Source organism: Crinia signifera, chromosome 4 (assembly GCF_055691185.1).
Source record: "Crinia signifera chromosome 4, ASM5569118v1, whole genome shotgun sequence".
NCBI lineage: Eukaryota > Metazoa > Chordata > Amphibia > Anura > Myobatrachidae > Crinia > Crinia signifera.
In genome coordinates this window covers 212,226,001-212,250,218 of record NC_139220.1, presented here as the reverse complement: position 1 = coordinate 212,250,218, position 24,218 = coordinate 212,226,001, and the positions used below count along the sequence as shown (strand labels likewise).

The 24,218-nt window shown below is 41.1% G+C and overlaps 1 protein-coding gene across 1 annotated transcript; it reads left to right on the top strand.

Moving 5' to 3' along the window:
- Nucleotides 1–1,487: 1,487 nt before the first annotated feature.
- LOC146074971 (cathepsin L-like proteinase) lies at nt 1,488–23,768 on the top strand. The gene is made up of 9 exons (XM_083183732.1): nt 1,488–1,566; nt 2,417–2,470; nt 7,286–7,389; nt 8,610–8,752; nt 10,649–10,840; nt 15,345–15,527; nt 17,524–17,683; nt 19,191–19,308; nt 23,515–23,768. The coding sequence occupies exons 1-9, from the start codon at nt 1,526–1,528 to the stop codon at nt 23,612–23,614; spliced, it is 1,095 nt and encodes a 364-aa protein (XP_083039858.1). The 5' UTR covers nt 1,488–1,525; the 3' UTR covers nt 23,615–23,768.
- Nucleotides 23,769–24,218: the final 450 nt, after the last annotated feature.

Here is a 24,218-nt window from a genome sequence, read left to right as displayed (position 1 = left end):
TCGTGCATTGCCACAGTTTTGCAATTAGGGAATGCTAAAACTATGTCAAGGCATGCTGGGACGTGTAGTTTCCCAACAACTGGAGGGCCACTGTTTGAACATACCTGGTATAGTGTGTATTTTGGCTCAATCCATATGGCAAAATGTGAATTTTGCCTTAATCTGTGTGGCATAACGTGAATTTTGACTCAATCTGTGTGCCATAGTGTGAATTTTTGCTCAATCGGTGTGAATTTTGTCTCATTCCATGTGGCATAATGTGTAAGAAGCAAGTACAGTATAAGGGGTTACTATTGTGTTGCATGATTTGTATAAGGGGTATATGGTGTGGTAAACTTAGGTTACCACATAAAAGTTGCTGACATATTGTCTACCAAGTTTCGGCTTTCAGTATTGTTTTATGACTGGAGTGCCGCCTCACCCCGCAAGTATCTTAGGACATTGGCGTCACCTTTGGAGTGCACCCGCCAATATATCTCCCTGCATTTTTCTTATGCCAGCCCCCTGCTTTTTCCAGGCATATATAAATATAATCTAAATATATAAACAGAACACTGGTCACGCCACCCACATTATTAGGTGCTGGCCGCAACCCCTATTATTGCGCATAATAGCTCCTTGATCATTTTCAGCTCCAGGCCCATTTAGACCTTAATCTGGCTCTGAACTCACTGCAATATGTTGGTTGCTGGAGTTTCAGTGGATGATGAAGTGTTCTCTGTCCTCCTGTTTCCCTCCTGTTCATCTCTTGTATAGCTAGGACTGAAGCACTAGTAGTAACACCTCTGCCCCTGCTCCTAAAGCTGTGTGGAGCTGCTGGGAAGATATAGGGCCAGATGCACTAAGCTTCAAAAGTGATAAAATGGAGAGTATTAAACAACCAAACAATCAGCTCCTATCTGCCATGTCACAGAAATGTGTTGATGTCAGGTAGGAGCTGATTGGCTTGCTGTTTATCACTCTCCATTTTATCACTTTTGAAGCTTAGTGCTAGCCCAGTGAGATTGTGTGAAAGGTGCTGAAGTGAGTTGTAGCACTCCTTGCAAAATTGGGTGAAAACGGGAAACGAGAAGAAAGTGAAACAAATAAGAAATATAAGAAAGATAATAATGCTCTTTAGTCAGCCTGGTTTTGTGGGATCAAAACTTAAATAAATAAATAAAAGGGATCCTTTTTCAGGGTATTTATATGGAATAACTACAGTATACGTTGGCTAATAAGAGAACCTGATAGTATATATTTTGACTACTAACTGGTGAAATAATGTAAAAATTTAACTCTTAACCACCCTAGGCTAGTAACATTAATGTAAAAAAATAGGTGCTTTATCGCCTTAAATTTAGGCATTTTTTTCTTCTGACATCTAATTTAAAAAAGTGGTATTTTACTATCTTTGTATGTTTAACTGCTGCCAGTTATCTGATTGTACAGTGGACTGAAACGCTGGCTGGTTTTGAGATAATGGTGATAACATTATAGATGGCACTTGAATGTGTACATATATATACTGTATATAGATTAGTCCATGCAGAGCTTTAACACTTACTGCTGGATCACATCATTCAGGTCAGTACCATGCGCTAATGAACATTCAACAAATAACATGCTGTACCTGTATTGTGTGATTGCATGCTATTTACACTATTATACTAGAAAAAGGCAATAGAAAGAAGCGGTTATTAAAAAACCAAAATTATACTGCAGATTGTAATAAAAAACTTTTTGTGTCATTTCCTTGCATCTGTCAAAAAACAATGGTGCAATTTGTTTATAAAAGGAAACATTAAAATGGACATTTTGGAAGGAATATTGTATTAGTTATTCCAAAACCCAATATAAATTTATCAGATCTTCGTAGAACATTTCCTGCTGAGAATCATGTATCATGTAATCATGTATATGGAAAGGACACAGACAAACTAATAAGGAAAAGTTATTTATGTATTAAAATTGGGAGACAGCATGTAAAAGCCAATAAATTATTAATTCATATATATTTACTTAATATCCTTTTGATACATCTTTAAGGCTACTGGATGATTAATCTATTAAATAATTTATACAAGAAATTTGGAAAGCATGTATAAAATGACTATTAACATTTTGAGTCTCAACATCTCTGTGAGAGATATGCACAATATAAGCTAAAAATGCCAGCGTCGCTCACATTTGTTATATAAATGAAAATAAAAAATGTGAAAAAAAATTATATTTCCTATATAAGGTAAACATTACAGGTCATTATGATGAATAAAAATGTTTGCTTGCCAAGTTTCACACCAATTTTGACAACTTCACTTGGCACTCATTGGGTTAAACATCTGATGAATCACAAAATCATAAAATAAGTATGAACATGTTATCCCGCATTGATGGTATAAAATATGTCTTATGCTAAATATTTTATATTCTACAGTGGACGCTGTCTGAAATATATAGTGAACTCTGCAATCCCCAGTGCAACATTCAGGCAAGTACAGCAATACAATGTGCAAAATCATTTAAGATTTATTCCACTCACATGTTATTTAGAAAACAAGTGGTAAAAATAATTAAAACAATAATAAAACATGGTTTTAACCCTTTGCAGTCCAAATTTATTTTTGTAATTCAGTCGGGTTCAAATGTTTAAATTAATTGTAATTTTTTTTTATTATTCAAAAATGGTCTACATTGAATGTTGAACGATGTTAATGTTCTTATTTTAAAGTGTCTCACCAATGAATCTGCTATTAGCGCTAGGACTGTTGAGCCTGACTAGAAGTTGGACCTGAAAGGGTTAAATGACGTTAATTCCTTTAATACCTTTGTCACAGCCTAAACATTATCTTCAGACAGGCAGTCCAAAAAACATACCTAGAAGATATCTAAGTAAGGCATACTGTAAATGCAAGTGTCTGTTACTGTATCAAGTCTATTAAAATGTGAACATGGATCAATTCAAAATACTGCACACCAGAAATCTATAACCAAGCCTAATGGTATGTACACATGGTGAAATTCCCTTGCTATTCGACTTAAGATTCGATTGCTATGCGCGCATCGGGATCGCAAAGTAAAAAAACATGTGCGATCTGCATGCGATTTTGAATATATAGTCAAAATCTAATGTCAAATCTCACAGTGTGTACACAGTATTAGGCTATAACCAAGCCCAACAATTCATAACCCTAGAAGAAAGCATTACCTACTGGTTGTAGGGCGGCACTTCAAGGGTACTGTCCTACTCTTATGCAAATCCTTGGAGTGCCGCTCTACAACCATTGATGTGTTGTTTTTTTCGGGAAGGCACAGAGGTAATGTTGTACTGCATGAGTGCTGGATCCTGCCCCCCCAATTATATATATATATATATATATATATATATATACGTATACACACATATATATATATAATTTATATATGTTTCTAGTGTACGTGTGGCACCAAAACACTGGCATCTGTTGGTAGCGAGTGAATCTACATCTAGTAGCTTTGGAAGCATTTGCTTCGAGCGGGATTACACTGCCATCTGTTGGCAGCAAGTGAAACCACATTTACTAGCCTTCGAAGCATTTGCTTCGAGCGAGCTTACTAGTACAGTATGTGTGACAATACATTACACACAAATACATAAAAACATATACTGTACACACACACAGATATATATACACACTGTTTTACCTGCAGCATGGCAGATGGGGAGGAGATCAGCAATGATATTACTAAACCACGCCCCTCATGAAAAAAAATTGCAATTTGCAGGTGTTTCTCGGAAGGGGGACGGGGTCAAAATGACACACTTCTAATGGAATATATATCAGGGGCAAACGCAGGATTTTCCGAAGGGGGTTTCTAGAGGGGTGGAGCAAAGCACGGAGATGGACACTTAGGTGACCCAGTAAATGCCGGGTCAGTTAAAGTATTATAGATAGACCAAATGTATATAAATAATAATAATAAAATATATATACATATATACATACATATATATATACACATATAGGGGCATCAACAGCAGTGTAGACCCCTGGGCATAGCAATGTATGCTATCCTCCAGCTTTGATGTCCTGCGGGTGGTAGGGGGTATTATATCCATCGCTCAGCATGTAGGGCCTGGATCAGTAATTTCCACTAATTACCCCTTTACTGCTCAGATGGTGGGAGATGAGGTGGGAGAAGGGGGCATTGGGCTGAATGAAGGGGCCCTGATACATAACTTCCAGGGTGGTAGAGGATGTTTAATATGCAGAGGAGGGGTGTATAGTGGAGTGGGCTTATTATTCATAATTTTCTGGTGGGAGGACAGCTTGCTTGACTGCAGATATCTCCAGTTCCCGGAAATACATTTCTTAGATTTTAATGGAATTAAAAACTAGAGAATCCCACCTACCAAATGGTACTGGGGACTAGGGGATCAGAGTTCAGGAGGCAGAGCAATCTGCCAACGAGGATATAAAACTACATACAAGATGTGTGGAGCTGGAGCAGTAACCAGCTGCTGGAAGGCTGATATCTCTGGTTCTGGGAAAAGTAGGAGAATCCCAGGTTTTGGAATCTACCCTCAGAAAAACTCTATGTCAGACAGAACCTGAAATATCTGACTGGGAAGAGCAATTAACAGGCTTGGATGGGGACCACTGCTTTGAAGTCAGATATCTCCGGTTCCCAAGTGCCGATTTTTTTAAATTCTTGTACCTATGGAAAGAGGAGACCCTCAGCTTTCAGACTAGGCACCTTAGACTCCTGGGGGGGTTTAAGGTCCCTAGTCCTTAAAACTAGGAAACCCCCCTGCGTGCGCTACTGGATATATATATATATATATATATATATATATGTATATATATATATATATATATATATATATCCAGGGCAAGGGACGACACTCACAAATTATGTCCATTAATGCTGGGGTGCACACTCAAAATATCCCTTTGTTTAGAAGGGACATCCAATACATGTGGGTACAGAAGGAGGTCACTCGCCAGACTGAAGATAAGATTCAAAAGAAGTGCTTTTATTTGTTTACGCTGCCATGTGACTGGTCAACGTTTCGGCTCAAGTGTGAGCCTTTGTCAAGACTTGATGACAGCAACCATTGTTTACAACAAGTGTGAGGACACCTTGCGGCGTCCAACTCAGCACTCCATCATAGCACGGTGCTTGCACGTGCACTATGATGGAGTGCTGAGTTGGACGCCGCAAGGTGTCCTCACACTTGTTGTAAACAATGGTTGCTGTCATCAAGTCTTGACAAAGGCTCACACTTGAGCCGAAACGTTGACCAGTCACATGGCAGCGTAAACAAATAAAAGCACTTCTTTTGAATCTTATCTTCAGTCTGGCGAGTGACCTCCTTCTGTACCCACATATATATATATATATATATATATATACAGGGCTATTTTTGTGGAGGCTCCAGCAGGAACTGTGGCCCTTATTCTAGTTCACTCTTTCTGACAAAATATTTCTTAGATGGACAAAACCATGTGCACTGCAGGTGAGGCAGGTGTAAAACCCCACCCAAATCTAATTATCTCTGCACAAGTAACACCTGCCTCACCTGAAGTGCACATGGTTTTGTCCATCTAAGAAATATTTTGTCAGAAAGAGTGAACTAGAATAAGGGCCACAGTTCCTGCTGAGCCTGCACAAAAATAGCCCTGTATATATATATATATATATATATATATATATATTTATATATATATATATATATATATATACATATATATCTGCCACTTTGATAGTTGCTTACTTATGTGTCCTGTCCTCTGATCCAACTGTCTTTATTTACATGTACCTGTCTTAAATTGCATTGCACTGTAATTTGTTATTTAATTGTTTTTGCTCATGTATGCATTGTTAGGCACTGCAGAACCCTTGTGGCGCCATATAAATAAACAATAATACAATAATATAAATATATTATATATATATATGTATATATATATATATGTGTTTATATATATATATATATAGCGTGGATAGATCAGGCGGCACTCGAGGATTTTCAATGCAAAAAAAACCTATTTATTCCCCCAACATGTTTCGGGCTATTGCCCGTCCTCAGGGATTAACATCACACACACATATATACACATATATATATATATATATATATATATACACATATATATATATATATATACACATATATATATAAAACACAATTGTGGTGTGGCGCCTATATTTTGTAGATAATGTCCATAAATAAGATGAACTGTGGTCAAGTGAGGCAAATGGATACAGTTCGTCCAGTAGCTTGTTTATTTTGTAGATCTTGTTTGTCAAAGATAAAACATGTACTGTAGCCCCAATGCGTTTCGTCTATATAGACTTCATCAGGGGAACAGAAATGTATTTGGTTTCCTGTATGTTTGTGAAACAATCGGAAAAATGGTGATTCTTATCTTCATAAAGACACCGTAAGGTAAAAACAACCCTATATAGGTTGATAGACTGGGATTCTTTCCCTGTACATACGAATCTCCAATAAGAACCAATACTGAAGATGGACAGAGATAATCCTTCTGTGAAAGGCAATTGGGTTTCTCTCTAAGGGACTTCCTTCTCCTACAGGGAAAGATGCATCTTTGATTCACTTTTTTGTTATATACACACTGGTATACACACAGATACATACATACTGTATATACACACACAGCGTACGGATTCAGTATGAAATCCCGGCGGTCGGGATCCCGGCGTTCAAAATCCTGACGCCGGAATCCCGACCGCCGAAATCCCGACAATGGGGGGACGTGGATCGCCCCCCCTTGCGGGCTCACTGCGCTCGCCACGCGTCGGGATTCTGAACGCCGGGATCCCGACCGACTGGATTTTAACTGCATCCCCAGCGTACAGGACTTCATCAGGAGGATTTGGATAACCTGATAAAGTCATGAACACTTAACCTTATATAGGACGAAATGCATTTGAGGCTTATTCAGTTGATTCTCCTGCTGGGTGACTCCATCTGGGACAGGTATCTCATTCTTGTTGCTCAGCTGAGTGAATGTATTTTATGGTGTTTGTGAAATAAAAGTCATTATACTATATATTATCTTGATTTTTCCTTTACTCCATACATGGAAGAGGTGATCTTGATGGCTGTACCCAGGATGTGGATATCTTATAAGGTTGATAAAAGTTGATAAAATACATACTGTTGCCTTTACATTTGGTACATGTGCACTTTGGATTTATATTTATACAGAATAATTCTACTTAACAAAAATACATACCCTTGTATTACCTCATTTAACATATTAGCTTTAATTTGCTGGTAAATATATCATTTCAGGATGCATGCGAATAAGCAACTGTGCATGTTGGCTGCTATCATCATCTGTGCCTCTGCCTCACACTTCCTTGACCAAGAGTGGAATGCCTGGAAATCCAAACATGGTAATATACTTTATCTTTTACTATACAATTCTGCAGGTCGTGATTGTGTGTCTATGTATATATGTACTCATATATAAAACTTGTCATGCCTACCCTCCCAAAATGGTTGGGCGGCTCCCGAAAACTGGGTGGTCCTCCCTGTCTCCTAAAAAAGTTGGCAAGTCTTCTTGGCAAGAAGTCAAGCCCGCGCACCACCCAGGAGCAGCATGGCTGATGCCATTTAAGCAATTCTCGCTTAATTGCACCATCGCAGGCATGTCACCTGCTCCATAATGCCAGTGATTTTGACATAATAGCCACGGTTATGCGATCTTGCAGTCATCCCCCTTTTTCTGCACCATATTTTCCCCTGTCACAACCCCCCTGTGCCACAAACTAGAAAGCTGTGCCTATCTACTATATATATATATATATATATATATATATATATATATATATATATATATATATACACTGCATACAAAGCAGTATCACCGCTTTTAATTTTTAGAAAGCTGTGGTGAATTTACCCCTAAATACCCCACATGTTATCAGCCCCACCTGCAGTGCAACATAGTTTTGCCCAGAGTCAGGCACAATATATTATTATTATTATATTATATATATAAATCAATTTTATTAATTGTACATATACTAATGATACTAATGATTTTGTCCATCATTAAACATGCAACAGCTCCAACATTCGTTAAATACTGTATAATAATTACTTTAAAGATATATTCTCTTTTGATCGCCTATAATTGCCATAGCATTTAACCCCTTCAGTGGTGGGGTTTTTTTGGGGGAGTGCTCCCCACTGGGCGAGTTTTTAATGGGGAGCGCTCCCTTAAAAAAAAACACCACTGCCTCCCCGGGTTCGGGCAGCGCCGCTGGACTGTCAATCAGCCGCTGCTCGGCCCTGCGCCCCGGTGCCCCGTCCCTATCCCCGGTAGCCGGTTTGTCATAAGCTGGTGCTGGAAACTTGTATAGAAAAGCCAGAGAGGAGGGGGGAGGAGGAGGGAGGAGGAGGCGTGGCAGAGGGGAGGGAGCGCTGCCCGGATCTAAACAGTGGCAATCCAGAGAATTTTCCAGGCTTACCAGAATGGGCACTGAGGCACAGCCCGGAACATTCTTGGGATTGCCACTGAAGGGGTTAATACACATTAATAAAGTATGAAGTATTAATTATATTGATACAATCCTGTAATCACTGATTGAATATAATACATTGTATTCAGAAAAGAAATATGTAACTGTAGAAGATGAGCAGTTTCGGAGGGAAGCTTGGGAGAAAACCTGGAAAAAGGTCCAAAAACACAACAAATTGTTTGAACAGGGTCTCACTAAATATACCATGGCCATGAACCAGTTTGCTGATAAAGTGAGTATATAAAGTTGAACTATTTACACAGTATGTAATAGTACAGAGATGGAAAACATGTATTGCAGAACTAAATATTGTATCTACCTGAAGTATAGTTTCCCAAACTCTGCTAATAGAGACCAGGAACTAAATTTAATAACCTTCCAGTTCTAGAGGTATCCGGACTCTTGTTCAAGTCTGCTCAATTTTTTTAAAGTAGCAACCACAGTACAAAACAGGTTGGTTTTACCTTGTAAATGATTGCTGCTTTAAAAACAAGGAAACTAGGACAAAAGTCCAGCACTTCCAGAACTCAGAGGATATTATATTAAATTGAAGGTTTTAAGGATATTTATGTTTGTACTAAGACACCTGTGCACAGAGGCGTACCTAGATAATCGTGGGCCCCATAGCAAAAGTTTGTAAGGGCCCCCTATTTAGCAACTGATGGACATAAATGTATGTAAAACATATACTTAGACAGCAAAGATGGGCCCCTTCAGCTCTGGGCCCCATAGCAGCTGCACCCCTTGCACCTATGGTAGTTCCGCCCTTGCCTGTGCACTTAAGTACTGTGCTCAAACATGGATATTCTTATGACCTGGACTGTAATGGCGGTGTTTCAGAAACTCAGCCCCAATGCAGAAATCTGTCAGTTGTTGTCCTTGTTCTCTGTTACATAATGGACTGGTTTTCATCTCACAATTAGGTGACAGAGAAAAAAGTCCCAGGTATGAGCCCTTTAGAACAGAAATGCGAACTAATCCCAATAGTAAAATAAATGCACTCCAAAAGTTATGTTTTCTATTTGTTTTTTAGAACTATTATTATCATTTATTTATATGGCAACACAAGGGTTGTTCAGCACCTAACAATACATACAGTACAAGGCAATTTAGTACAAGTACATGGTAAATAAAGACATCAGACAGGAGAAAGGGCACTGAAGCATAGGTGCTGATTTATGTTTTTGCTGGTGGGTGCTCAAGCCAAAGATATAGAGGAGTGGTTTCATGGGGAAGGGGTGTGGCCACAAAATAATACCAATTTATATTACGGAGCACAGTTGTCTCCAATATTCAAATTACGGCAACAGAGTTCCACATACATAAATGTCCCCACAGTGCAGGTACATAAATGCCCCCACATTGCAGGTACATAAATGCCCCCACAATGCAGGTACTCCGCGGACAGAATACACTCTTCCCGGCATACTGTTTCCCAGGTGGCGGGATCGGCAATGTGGGTGCTGCAGCCGCAAATTAGCAAGTTAATATGGCAGCCCAGCAGCAGGACTCGGGCCCGTGGGTGCTCATCAATTTCCGTGGGTGCTCGGGCCCTTGAGCACCCACAGAATCGGCACCTATGCACTGAAGTAATTACTAAGGTGGCAGATATATATATATATTCTAAGAAAAGCACATGAGGAGAGGGGGCCCTGCTTGTGAGAGCTTACTATAATGTTATTACTGCCAACCAAGTCATTTTATACAGGTGGTAGAACATCATTCCTTATCCCAAACAAGATGAATCAAGACTGTTACCCAAGCATAGTCTGATTTTACTTTAACGAGAACTATGCAATTAATTGAGTGGTGACACAAGTATTAATGGACCTTCATAAATCTTCCTGTGTGTAGGCCCCATTAGAAAGGTTCCGCTTGCAAAGTTATTATCTATAGGGAAATATTTAATATCTATAGGGAAACACTCTATTGAATAACGGTCTACCAGATTGCAAAGGTTCTTGGTGGGCTGTATGATATGGTCACGCAGCAATGTTGGCCTGGGATTAGGATGATGGAAAGTAAAGAGAAGAGAAAATAAGTGAGGACATGTATGGACTGTACGGTGGGGATGTAATTGGATAGGCGTTTCCAGAATCATTTAGTTTGTATAATGTTATTATTTCAGACAACAGAGGAACGGAGCTCCATTAATTGCCTTTCCTCAAAAAGCAACTTGTTGGCCAACAATGATATTCCTGCGCAGTTTCATGCGAAAAACCTTAATTTACCAGAATCTGTTGATTGGAGGGATTCAAAGTGTGTGACAGAAATAAGAAATCAAGGGGAATTTTGTGGATCCTGCTGGGCATTTGCAACGGTAATTTTTTACAATTATTTGTTATGTATTTATTCAGTTATTTAGTACAACTTTCTATCGGTGCAGTCGACATACTGTATAATGACTTTTTGATAGGTGTAATTTTAATGCATTATAGACTAATGAGATAAACAATGGCGGCTCCAGAGGAGGGTCTGTAGCAGAGTTCAAAATTCAAATAGGGGAGCCACACCCACTGTCACCCACTCCCCCCGCCCCCCCCCATTTTTTACCCACCAATGGAGAGAAAGCAAACATAAATTGGCACTGGCAGCTCTGCCCAGCTCTGGTAAGGGGAGTGGCCAGGCCACCTTATTACAAAATAATATTCTCTATGTGCTGCCAGTGGGAGGGGGGTCACCTATGTTATATGTGGATGGTGGGAATGGGTGCAATCTGCTCCCCACCACACGTAGGAGATAGACCCTAACCTAATGTGTAAACCTATCTCTTACTCTAACCTTAACACTAACATCGACTGTCAAATTACACCTGTCAACATGCACAATGTTACCATAACAACAATGACATTTGGACCATGTTGACATACTGAATGCGGATATAATGCCTGTAAAAACTATAAGAAGCCATGCAGTGGCATCACTAGGGTGTTACAATATGAGGGGTGACACCAATGTGATAACTCCTTCTCAGTGACAGGAACAGGATGCTGCACTGTAAAATAACATGCAGCACCCAGCTCCAGTCACAGTTTAGGAGCCGGTACTGCAGGCTGATTGGTCCCTAAGGACAGCTTTTATATCCTGGACCCTTGAAATTACAAAAACAGGGTTTGGGCCACGAGGCCACTCCCACAACCCACAAGAACATGCCCCCAGCCTTCAAGGTCCCACCCTCTTTTGCTGTACAAGTACAGGAAGGGATGTCACTGAAGCCATGATTCCATAAGCTTACAGACTAACGATGATGTGGAAGCTAATACAGAAGACAAATGGGTACAGTGTTTGGAAAAGAGCCAGGACAGATGGTTCCTATGTCTGGTGGCAGCTGCTGTTGCCATGGAGGTAGCAAACATCACCAAAGCAGAAACACAACAGGCAACAACAGGACCAGTGCAATTACTAGATGTGGTAGTTAAAATTAAATATTATTCAGTAGATCTTCTAAATAAACTTGTGATTGGTATTAAGACTCCCAGATATCGCCACGTTAATTTCCCACTAACTTCCCACACACCTAGATGTGGGGTTTTTTTGTGGGAAGATGATTATTTGGGAAATAGGGCACAGACTAGAGGTGACTTAACACACAGTGACCCCAATATAAGATGTCAGATAGATTCTCAAGTTATTTGATACCCATAGTGAAAACATCTAATAAACTGCACTATATCTGTAATATCATATCTCCCAACATACAGGAAATTAAAAGTAAGATCATTTAGGGGCACGGTCTCATGGTAAGGTGTGTGGCATAATGACCACACATACAAAGGTGTGGCATCTAAACACCATGGAATTAATGGGCCCTACACACGAGGTGACTTTCAGGCATTTTCTGTGCGATTTTCATAAAATGCCTGAAAACGTATGTAAATCATTGTGTGTGTAGACCACGATTCAGAACGGGCTGTTGGATAATGTCATGCAGTTGCTCAGAAGATCCTGCACATCTCCCGCATGTGTGGTGTGGGCACATGAGTAGGGCCTTCGGAGCGACTGAAGACTCTAGAGAACCCGCCCTGAGGATGTCAGAGAACCCCTCCTCCCCCACCCATGGCACATATGCCCCCTTCTACCACCGTGGCCGTGGCCAGTCAATCACTACTCAACACACTCCCTAGAGCTAGCTCGAGACAGGGGGAAGGCATTCCAATGGTGGAAGAGGAGCAGACAAGAACTCCTGTAGAACAAGTCCTAGGAGACCTTTTCACACCCCGGTCTTCTGGCTGGGGTCTCTTTGTTTGTTTATTTATTTATTTTCCCTCTCATGTTTATCACTTTTCAGGTTTTTTGTTTGTTTGCTCCCGTTTTCTGGGCTGTAGGTATGACCCACTGTGCTGCTTCCCGCATACCAAAGCTCTCTCCTACAGGGGTGAGATGCAGCCCCCAAGGGCGACCCCGAGCCGCAAGGCTCTACAAGCTTTGGCAAGGAGGACCCACCCACGCTAACCCTTCCGGAGGTTAAGGCAAGAGGGTCTCTCCGAGTTTCGGCGAGGAGGACCCATAATCCCTATTTTCCCCTCTTGGGCCTTTTTGCAGAGAGGGGTTAGGGGAGTAACGGGGCCCTTCTCCTTTGGGAGAGGGTCCATACAACATACGCCCCCTATGCGCGATTTAGGTCACTGAACTGGTTGTTTGGAGCACCACCTCGGACTCCAAGTAAAAAAAAAAAGTCCTGGAAGGCGGCGGCCAAGCAAAAGAGCTTAAAAGGCCCCCCAGGGCTTCTGCTGCATTTTCACCTGGGTGAAGACATAAAATGTTCTACTTTAAAACCTATGTTTCTGTTTTTATTTTAATATTTCCTTTACAGGGGGGGCTATAGGTACCAGTGGGCCTTTAATGCCCCACATACTGGTACCTGTGGTTCTCCCAAGTACCAGCATGTGAGGCAGACTTGCTGGGACCTGTAGTCCTCTTGTAAAGGGCAATATTACTGTTTAAACCAGCTATCAACCCTGCACCTACTGCCCAGGGGTGCAGGGGATAGCCCAGGGCTTCACTCCAGGCCTGCCCTGGAGATGGAGGACCCCTTTATTTGGGGGTATCCCCACCTCCTCAAAAACTCTCAGCCTGGACTAACTAGTTAGGGTGGGTAATGCGTTGGCCAAGGGACCCCATCAAGCTATGGCATTACACCCCCTGCTAGTGGAGCCTGGTGCTGATCCACAAAATACCAGGGAATCCTACACATTTTGTCCCCCATATTTTGGGAACCAGGGCTGGCTCAAGAGTCTGGTGCTTGTCCCTAAAATATGGAGGACCCCCACTCACTTTGTCCCCTGTATTTTGGGAACCAGGACCAGCCCAAGAGCCCGGTGCTGGTATCTTCAATATTTTCCCCTGATATTCGAGAAACCAGGACTGGCTCAGAAAGCCCGGGGCTGGTCGTGCTTGTGGGGGGGGACCCCACGCCATTTTTGTTACTATAGTTATTTATTTTTCTATTATAAATGAGGATGACACTCCCCCATGCTTTATTCCAACCCATTATTTAAATTTGAACACTTTTTTTTATTCCCCTGAAGTCACATTAACACTTTTGAAATCTCCCATGCTGAATCTCCCATTATGAATCTCTGGCACAAATCTTTCCATGTGTAGGGCCCTTAAGACTGTGAAAGAACATTATAACAGGAAACTGTCATCACAGTATTGTTTTTGATTGATGCTAGCCATTTTAGCCCATACTGTGCACTTCTCAGCAGTTACACGGAGAAGAATCCAAAGTAGCATCAGGGGGTCCTGATGTGAAGTTATAGCACATCTAACACATCCTATCCTTTAATAGCAACTGCCCCTAGATGTGTTCTTTTATATATTTGGGAGAACAATAATTTCCTAACGCCACAATAAGCAGCAATCAGAGATTCTAATAATCTATAATTAAAATATATGCCCCATATGTCCTGTCTAATTATAATTTTTTCACCTGTACAGACAGATATCTGCTGCTTACACCAGTATTGATGTTAAAATACCCAAAAAAAATAAAAAATAAAGTTAGTGTTGTCGTCTAATAGAAAAATTTATGCTCAGATTTGGAAAGTGTTAAGGTGTCTTTTTTTCAGAGCTAACCATAAGATTACAGACAAACAATAGTATTTCAAAATGTTAGTGCAGCTCAGTTAATCATTATTCAGTGTCATAGTGATACTTATACCCTTTTCACACCATAAAATGCAGGGACTTACCTGGGAATATGGTCCCTGGATCAAGCAGGGACATTCCCGGTTAGCCCCTTTCACACCAGCCTAGTCCTTGCATTTTGTGGTGTGAGGGGGGAGATAAAAACACCCCCCCCCCCCATGTCACACTACCTGAAGGCAGATGCGGAAAGAGGCACACAGCAGCTTAGTTCCCAGGCAGGCAGTGGCCTGGCATCATCCCCCAGCAGTGGCAGGGAGTGGACACATCGCACACAGCATGCAGGCAGTGACCCGGCGTTCCCAGGCAGGCAATGACCCGGCATCTTACTCTTGTGACGTGCTGCGGCAAGAGGGCTCCCGAGGCAGCAGCTCAGCCCCTGTCCCCAGGCAGTGACGCGACGGCACTCTCTTCCAGCCCATCAAGCCGGGAAGCCAGGTAAGTTCCTTTCACATCGGCCAGTAACCCGGGAAGGGCCCGAGAGCAACCCTTCTAGCTAGCAGGGTTGAAATCCTGGCAAATTGTTGCTGGGAATTTGGCCCAGGAAACTTTCACACCAAACAATAAGCCAGAACACCCCTATGCTACCAGGGCTGAAAGATACCTGTGATTTGTAGTAATTTTTCTACTGTAAAATCCCTACAAAATATTGCCCTAACTGAATTCTATGTTTTAAGGTGGGCGTGGTTGAAACGCATTATTGCCTCAAGACTAAGGAGCTACTTGTGCTGAGCGAGCAGCAGCTTGTAGACTGTGATCAAGTTAATGAAGGCTGCTGCGGAGGATATCCAAAAAATGCTCTGAAATATGTTTCACATCATGGAGTCATGCTGGCCAAAGATTATGAGTACTCAGAGAAGGTACAGTAGGATCATGTAACTTGTTTTATTTGTTATACTATTAATGGCCTTTTTAATCAATTAATACAGCAAATAGAGCTTTCATATAGCTGCACATAACACAGCATGGAGGTCCCTGTCCATATCTGTTCAGGAAACTGTTTCAGATGTATTAAATGAGGACAGACACTGCATGCTAGTTCCAAGTAGCCATGTTGTACAAGAACGGTTGTAACAGGAAACCACACCCCTAACTCCCAAGGCAACACTAGGTGTGGTCAAATACATAAGATTAACATTACACAAAAAGAAACCTGGTTGTTGATGAGTGTCCAGGATTCTACTAGTCCAGCTGCATTTTAGCCCATCACAAACCTGTTATACAGAGATTAATTACCTCTGCCTAGACCAGGACTACAGTAGCTTGTACCAATGAAAATAAACTGTTGTTTGTCATTCTCATTGAATGATCAGATGAAGGCATTGAATAGCAGAGGTGGGGCAACAATGACATGTTGCCCCATCTCCCACTGTAAAATGCCATGAATCACATTTTTTTAACAGGATCGGGGCAGGCTACAATAGCATTACAATGCCCACTGCTTATGCCCCCTCTGCATCTTTCCAATATGTGATGGGGCCACCATAACACAGAGACCAAGGGTGCAAGTACGGCGGTACAGCGTAAAACATATTGTGCCGGTACCCTGTACCACCATAACAAATACCTCCCCTGGTGCTTACAGCGCATATGTAAGTGCTGAGTGGCATGGCCTCTGCCGCCCCGTCACAGCTGATTCCCATCGCAGGGGAGGGGAGCGCATCGTCTCTCCTTCCCCTCCCTGTGTCCCTGTGACTGGGCTGGCAGCCAATCAGGAGCCAGGGGAAGGAGAGATGAGCGATGTGCTCCCCTCCCCTCAGAAGAGAAGCAAAAGCAGAAGCAAGCAGAGGCGGGGGACTGGAGGGGGAGAGGAGACATCGGAGACCCGGACACAGCCAGCACTGCATTAGTCAGACACGGAGGGTGAGTTATGCTGCTGCTGGCTTGTTCTGGAACTGTGGGGGCATTTATGTGTGGCACTGTGGGGGCATATCTGGCACTTGGGGCATACCTAGCACTGTGGGGGCATATGTGTGGCACTGTGGGGGCATATCTGGCACTGTAGGGGCATATGATATCTGGCACTGGGGGCATACTGTATGTGTGGCACTGTGGGGGCATATCTGGCACTGTGGGGGCATATGATTTCTGGTAATGTGGGGACATATGATATCTTGCACTGTGGGGGCATATGATATCTGGCACTGGGGGCATATGTGTGGCACTGTGGGGGCATATCTGGCACTGTTGGGGCATATATCTGGCACTGGGGGCATGTGTGGCACAGTGGGGGCATATCTGGCACTGTATTAGTAATGGGCATCAGTTGTGCGGAAGCAGTGCAATGAGCATTATGGTGTGGGGCATAATGTGTAACAGGCATTATGGCATGGGTCATATGTATTGGGTGTATGACGCGTAACAGGCATTACTGTGTAAATTTTGTGCCTTCGGCGTGCAATATTCCTGTTTGTAGTTTATCTGGCTCCTACATTTTGTGTGCAGGATGCAGTGCACAAGTCCAAACAGAAATGTCATCATGTTCTAAAGTTTTGTCATGTAGCCACTCCCCCTAGTGTCATATGACCACACCCTAACAACGCCCCTAACCACACCCATTTTCCGACACAGTACAAATAAGTCATTTTTTCTACTTGCACCACTGCCAGAGACTCTTTATTTACTTTATTTTTTTAAAAATTCAGTTTCTGTTTTAATTTACTTAACAATGGAACAGAACACACTATGTTGCATTTTATATGTAGTACTCTGTAGTTACAGCATTACTCATATTCATGCAAAACAAACACCGGACATTAGTGGGCATTTTACCAAGCATTTTATGCACAATCTGTGTAGCTGTGAATGCAGTCTATTAGTTGAGCAATCACATGCTTTCTATGTTATCCTGCTCAGCAATCCACCTGTCTATACAAACCTGATCATTCAGTAACAGTTAATGTGAGCAAATACTATGTTCTGCCTGGAGAAGACAACATGGCATCATCAGTGGCACTGGATGGACCTATCACAGTTGGAATTGATGCAAGTGATGACTTTCAGTTGTATAGTAAAGGTAAGTTACATTGTGTAAGAAATAAATATAACCTTGTTTAACTCAGTAATTACATAAAAATGAGCCCGACTATAATATATTGTATTGACTATATTTTCTTATGTCTATAGAAATATGATTATGAAATAAATCAACTTGATGTGCCATTTGTATTGTTCTACCAGTGTTAGGCCATGGAAGATTGATAACCTCTTTATCCACTAATTGTCTCATTTTAAGTGCAGTTACAGATGGAGCCGGGCTCGTTGTGTAAATACATATTTTTCTTCACTTTTTTTTTATACATATTTATAAATTAATGAAAATTATTATGGAAAATGTTGGTAACTATTCAGTCTTATGATCAAAAACAAATAAATTTACAATAATTATTTTCCAATACAATTGTAATCTGCTCTTCTTAAAAGGAAGATTATGTTGTCCCATGACCATCCTTGACCGGCGCCCAGTACCCGATGGTGTAGTACAACACAAAGATTTAATGAACATACAGCATGACATTTAAAACATGTAAAACATAAACGGTATCAGCATTGAGGCAGGTAATTACCATAGTGAGAGAACTGCAAAACACAGTTATTAGATTATTAGATATTAGAATTTTTTTGGAGGAGGCGATTTTACTTTTCTCCAAGGCTTAGTACATAGACCCCTTAGTACATGGACCCATGAGTGTTTTTTTTTTATCCCAAAGGACTATCATAAGTATATTATTAAAAGATACATATTTCCATTTATTTTAAAGAATTTAGAGCACCTGTATGAATGCCTCTTATATTTATGGCTAGACTATGATTACTGGGTGTTAGGTGAACACATGTGAGGACATTGTGTGGTTTGCTTTTTTTGAGTAATTTAGGTACATACATTTTCTGGTACTCATGAGCTACTACCAATGCCAGGTAAGATGGGGAGGGACACCAGACCAGGTGCCGGTAAGTACCCACCCCCTTCTCTAGCTGTGGCTTAAAATTGCATTAGCAACTGTATTGTACAGCAGTGCAGAATATATTTAGCAATAAGGGACTACAGGTTGAGTATCCCGTATCCGAATATCCGTTATCCGAATTATTCCGAAAACCATACATTCCAAAAAGTTAAAAAAAAAAATTTTTTTTGCTAAAAACTCACTGGGGACATTTGTAACAGCACTACTGAGGGAATGATATGTAACTGGCACTATATATGTACAAGAAAATGATTGCTTGGCATTCAAATTCAATATCTGAGATAGTACACAAATTTTGTTTCATGTTTTGAAACCTTGTTTTTTGAACAAATAAAATATATTTGTGTGTATTTTATGTGGTAATAAAATATATTTGTGTGTATTTTATGTGTTTATACAGCATAAATGCAAGATACTTCAAAATACATCATTGAAATATTAAAATATTCCAAAATACGGAATAATCCGTTATCCAAAATTCTCCTGGTCCCGAGCATTTTGGAGACGGGATACTCAACCTGTATAAGAATATAATTAATATGTATATTGTTATACCAGGTATTTTTACTGGCGATTGTGGCGAAGAGGCAAATCATGCAGTCATTATTGTGGGATATGGCACAGAGCATGATGAAGAGGAGGATGAGGATATAGATTACTGGATCATAAGGAACAGGTATGTCCTATATATACATTTTTACAGTGGCAAATAAATTGTTGTATTGTATGAGACATGGAACTTGTCTCATACACCTGTATTTTGAACTTGCGGCTCCCTGGGACAAAGGTAGAAGAGGGCATGTAGATGTCGCCTATGTACAGTAAGGGGGAGTCAATGTGAAATGCACCCAAGACAGTAAACTAAAAGTCTAAACTAAAATATATGCCTGTTTGGAAGGAAATGACATGCAAGTGCCCTACCTCTGCTGCTAGTTGCTGATGATGATGACTGCCACAGGCTGCATATGATTTGTTGTACTGTAAACATATAGGATACATCCAACTGTGGCTGTAAATCAAAAATAGTTTTGGACACAGACAATGTAGACAGCTGATCACTGCAAAAAAAGGACACGATTCACACGCAATAATAATAATAATAATTTCTACACTACTTTCTGATTCCAGGCCAGATGCACTGAGCTTCAAAAAGTGATAAAATGGAGAGTGATAAACAACCAGCCAATCAGCTCCTACATGGTATTTTTCAAACCCAGCCTGTGACATGGCAGGTAGGAGCTGATTGGCTGGTAGTTTATCACTCTCTGTTTTATCACTTTTTGAAGCTTAGTGCATCTGGCCCTCCATCCGTAAAGATCACAATAGCAGCTTTGTGTGTACATTCTGTGTAACACATACATCACATGTGCAGTTGCAAATAATCACTTAACTATAAAAACATCAATATTGTGTGTGTCTCAGGGGGTTATTCTGGTTCACTCCTTCTGGCAAATTCCTTCTTAAATGGACACAACCATGTGCACTGCAGGGGGGCAGATGTAAAATGTGCAGAGAGAATTATATTTGAGTGAGTTATTTTGTTTCTGTGCAGGGAAAATACGGACTTCTTTATTTTTACACTGTAATATAGATCTCACTTTGAAGTAAAACCCCACCCAAATCTAACTCTCTCTGCAAAAGTTACATCTATCTCACCTGCAGTGCACATGTTTTTTTTCCATTTGAGAAGGAATTTGCCAGAAGGAGTGAACCAGAATAACCCCCTCAGTATCAGTCCAAAGCCTAAATGTAAAACTATAAAAACAAGATTCAGACACCCAAGGTGCAAAACAGCCACTGCATGATTCTCCTATCTCGGTTTCTTTAATGGTACCAGGTACTGGGATATGGCTTCCGGGCAGCAGGGGCTTCCTGGCAGTAGGGGCTCCTGGGCGGCGGGGTCCACCGCTTGCAAAATACCAAGTCAGAATGTAGAAATCACTTTATCAGTTTTGATCAACACCTAATGTAAAGGGAAATAAGAAAACCACCACAGGAGTATCTTCTGGCACTATTGAGCTGAATAGATACAAGCATACCTTACAGTATGATTACTCACCCATACATAGAGCCATCTGCCCTCTTATGCCCCCATACATAATACAAGTATTGGGCATATTAAACGTTTTAAAACGTAAAAAAAATAATCCCAATCCCCGCTGGTCATTTCTAACATGCTTCATTTTCCCGATCCCCTGGTGTAACGCTGTTTATCGCGGGCTGACATTTGGTGCATCGGTCAGCAGAATGACAGTGATGGTGTATCAGGGGATTGTGCCCACAGGTGTATGGGGGAATTAGGGTATTTGCACTGTAAACAAAATCCTGCAAAGTATTCTATGTGGACAATTGGATTTATATGGACACAACTAAAAAAATCTCTAAATAAAATGTGTAACAAATATGGGTAGCAACTTATAAAAATTTTTTTTAGCTAAATAATATTATAATATTGATATATTTGTATACTTAAAACATAAACAAATTAAACATATTCTTATGGAAGATGTTTAATTTGTTTGTAGACTAGTATACCTATGATTCTAAGTACTTTAAATATATTTAAAGCATTTAAGTAGATTTACATATTTATTTAACATTCCATTTTTTATTTTTTACTGGTGGAAGTATCATAACACACAGCTAATGTGAACGTTTTTTGTTTGGAGTCGATCAAATCGACTTCTGATTCAGTATGATACTGAGCTAAAAAATCTCGCACACACATGCTCGCAGGCTTCTTAACCCCTTGTGTTGGGGGTTTTGCGAGGGCAAGTTTGTCCTGCCCTAGAAATACTCACCACTCAAGCGCAGCCGCTGCAGCCACAGCCTTCTGCAGCAGCCCCTGCTCCCCTGGGGCTGCTGCTGGCTTTGACTGGGGAGGCTCCCCCCTGTTGCTCCCCCCTCCAGCCAGTCCCAACTTCCCACTCCGCTCCAGTCCCGGGGAGGCAGGCCCCGCTAGGGGGAGGTTCGTGGTGACTCAGGCTCTTGAGTCAGTCCCCCTGAGCCGCCCCGAAAATCCCCAAGTGGGGCCTGCTGTCTGCCCTGGCATACAGATCACTGGGGTGGGGTCTGGCCAGAGCAGAGATGAGCAACAGGGGGAGGGAGCGACAGGAGCGGGTGCCCCTAGAGGTGGTATGCCAGTGGTGCACAGCAGGAGGTACCACTGGCGCACAGCTCCTTATCGGTGTTTTGCCCATAGTTCAAAATGCACACTGTTGTTGTATATTGCATGCATTTTAAGCTAGATGCAATGTGATCTAGTACAAAATGCACAGAGCACATTGAACCGTGTGAGGGCACCTTCAGTCTAACATGACCCCATTGGCTTTCAGAACTATTGTGTATATCATAGGTGCACAAACAGGGGATGCCTCGCCTCCCTCCCTCCCTAAATATTTGAGAGACATTAATGAAAGTACTGGTTCCAATGTCTCTTTGATGTTCTTTGATAGGAAAAAAATGTTTGGACACTCAAAATGGTTTAATCCACTGTATGTGGGCAGTCAGTATACTTAAATGTCACACAGATAATAAGCCTTTTTCCAATATTTGAACACGATGCCGATGTTCATGCAGATAAGAAGTCATCGGTAGACTGTACACATACCAAGGTACTCCATGAAACCTGCAATCAGCAGAACAAATATAGTGCTATGGATTGTTTAAGGCCCCAAACCAGTATCTTGCCTAGGGCCCCATGAGGTCTAAATCTGCAACTGGTCTCATGGTGCAGTGCGCCCCAACTATAGATAATGTGGCCCGGATGGAGATAATCCTTGTTATGGCTGCTCCAACTTCTCTCTCCTCACCAACCTCTACATGTGTGACTAGTTACTGTATGCTGGCTCCTCCCCTGGGACCAGCCCTGTGCCCTATCCTCCCACTTTTATGCTCCTCACCTCTTTCCCCTCAGCTCCACATTTTCCCCCACCCCCTTCCTTAAAGGTGCCCTCTGACCTCCCCATTTTCAACCAGGTTCAACTAAAAATGTACCCTGTACAGTCTCATCACTTTCTATACATAGCCACAACCTTGGGGTGAGTTGTGAGTGGATCCTGTCTCTTCGTATTAAACATAAATTCACTCACTATTTACAATTATGTTTTGGGGCATATTTATTATATACATTTTGTGAGAAATCAGGTTACCCTTAAATTGTATTAATATCCCCTAAAAGTATCACAGGGGTTCTGCAGCAGAGATCTAACGTGTGATATAGGGGGGACAAAAATGAAATGATATCCCCTCCCCACCACCACCACCACCAAAAAAAAAAAAAAAAAGGTTGTAGCACCCCTGGTGTTTATAAATATATTTATGTATAGATTGATTATCTCTTATCCAAATATCCATTATCCAAATTATTCAGAAAACCATGGTCTTCAAAATGTACTTTTAGTTTTAATTTTTTGCTAAAAATCTGGCTACATCTGTAACTGGCACTACTGGGGAAATAACATATGACTGGCACTAAATATGTGCAAGGACGGGATTGCTTAGCATTCAAAATCAGTGCCTGAGATTGTACACAAACTTTGTTTCATGTTTTAAAACCTTATTTCATGCACAAATAAAATATATTTGTGTGTATTCCATGTGTTTGATGTGTTTATACAACATAAATGCAAGATACCTCAAGATAACTCGTTCAAAATTAAACATATTCCAAAATACGGAATAATTCATTATCCAAAATTCTTTTGATCCTGAGCATTTTGGATAAGTGATACTCAACCTGTAACAGGTAATCTATGGATCTGAGAGATCCAGCTCTCTTTAAGGGTGTAACATGCTATAATGCGATTTTGTTTTGAATTGATCCTGTTGGAATGAAAATAATATAATTTCCTTTTTTCTTTCCATTTCAATTTTCACACAGCTGGGGCAAGACGTGGGGTGACAACGGTTATGGAAAGATGAGGCGCAACGTTGACCTGTGTGGTATAACATCAGAGGCAGCCTCCCTGGATGTGGAATAAAATAGTTTCCTATTGTCTCATCCAATAAAAAATCAACAGGCTGTTGAATGAAATGAACCCCAATTTTATAAAGACACCATTGTTACTATGTCTACAGCACATAACTTTGTATTCTGGTTGAAAATCTGTTTACAAACAAAGATTCTTAAGCAAATTTGAGGTCTTGTAAACTTTTTTTTTTTACAAACATCTGGTGAAGTACAGTTTTAAATAAATTATCTGAAAAATGAGCTCTTATTTGAGGCTAAAGGTCCATACACACTGGGCAAATATGCCCAGCGTGTATGGACAGCGATGATCGCTGTCATCACTGGTGGGAAAGCCGCTCAGTGCATACACACTGAGCGGCTTTCCCCCAGCAGGGGCAGCAGGGGATCGGATGGCTTTGAATAGCTCATTGCTATGCAAAGTTGTCCTCAGAGCCACTCATCTGCTGGTAATACCAGCAGATGAGCAGCTTTCTTGGTGAAGATGTGGGAGCGCGCATCACAGCTCACCGCTGATACACGCTGGGTGGCTTTGAGCTGAAAGCCGCTCAAAATAGATGCTTTGAGCGTCTTTTAGTTTAAAATTGGACCCATACACACTAGGAGATTTTCATTTC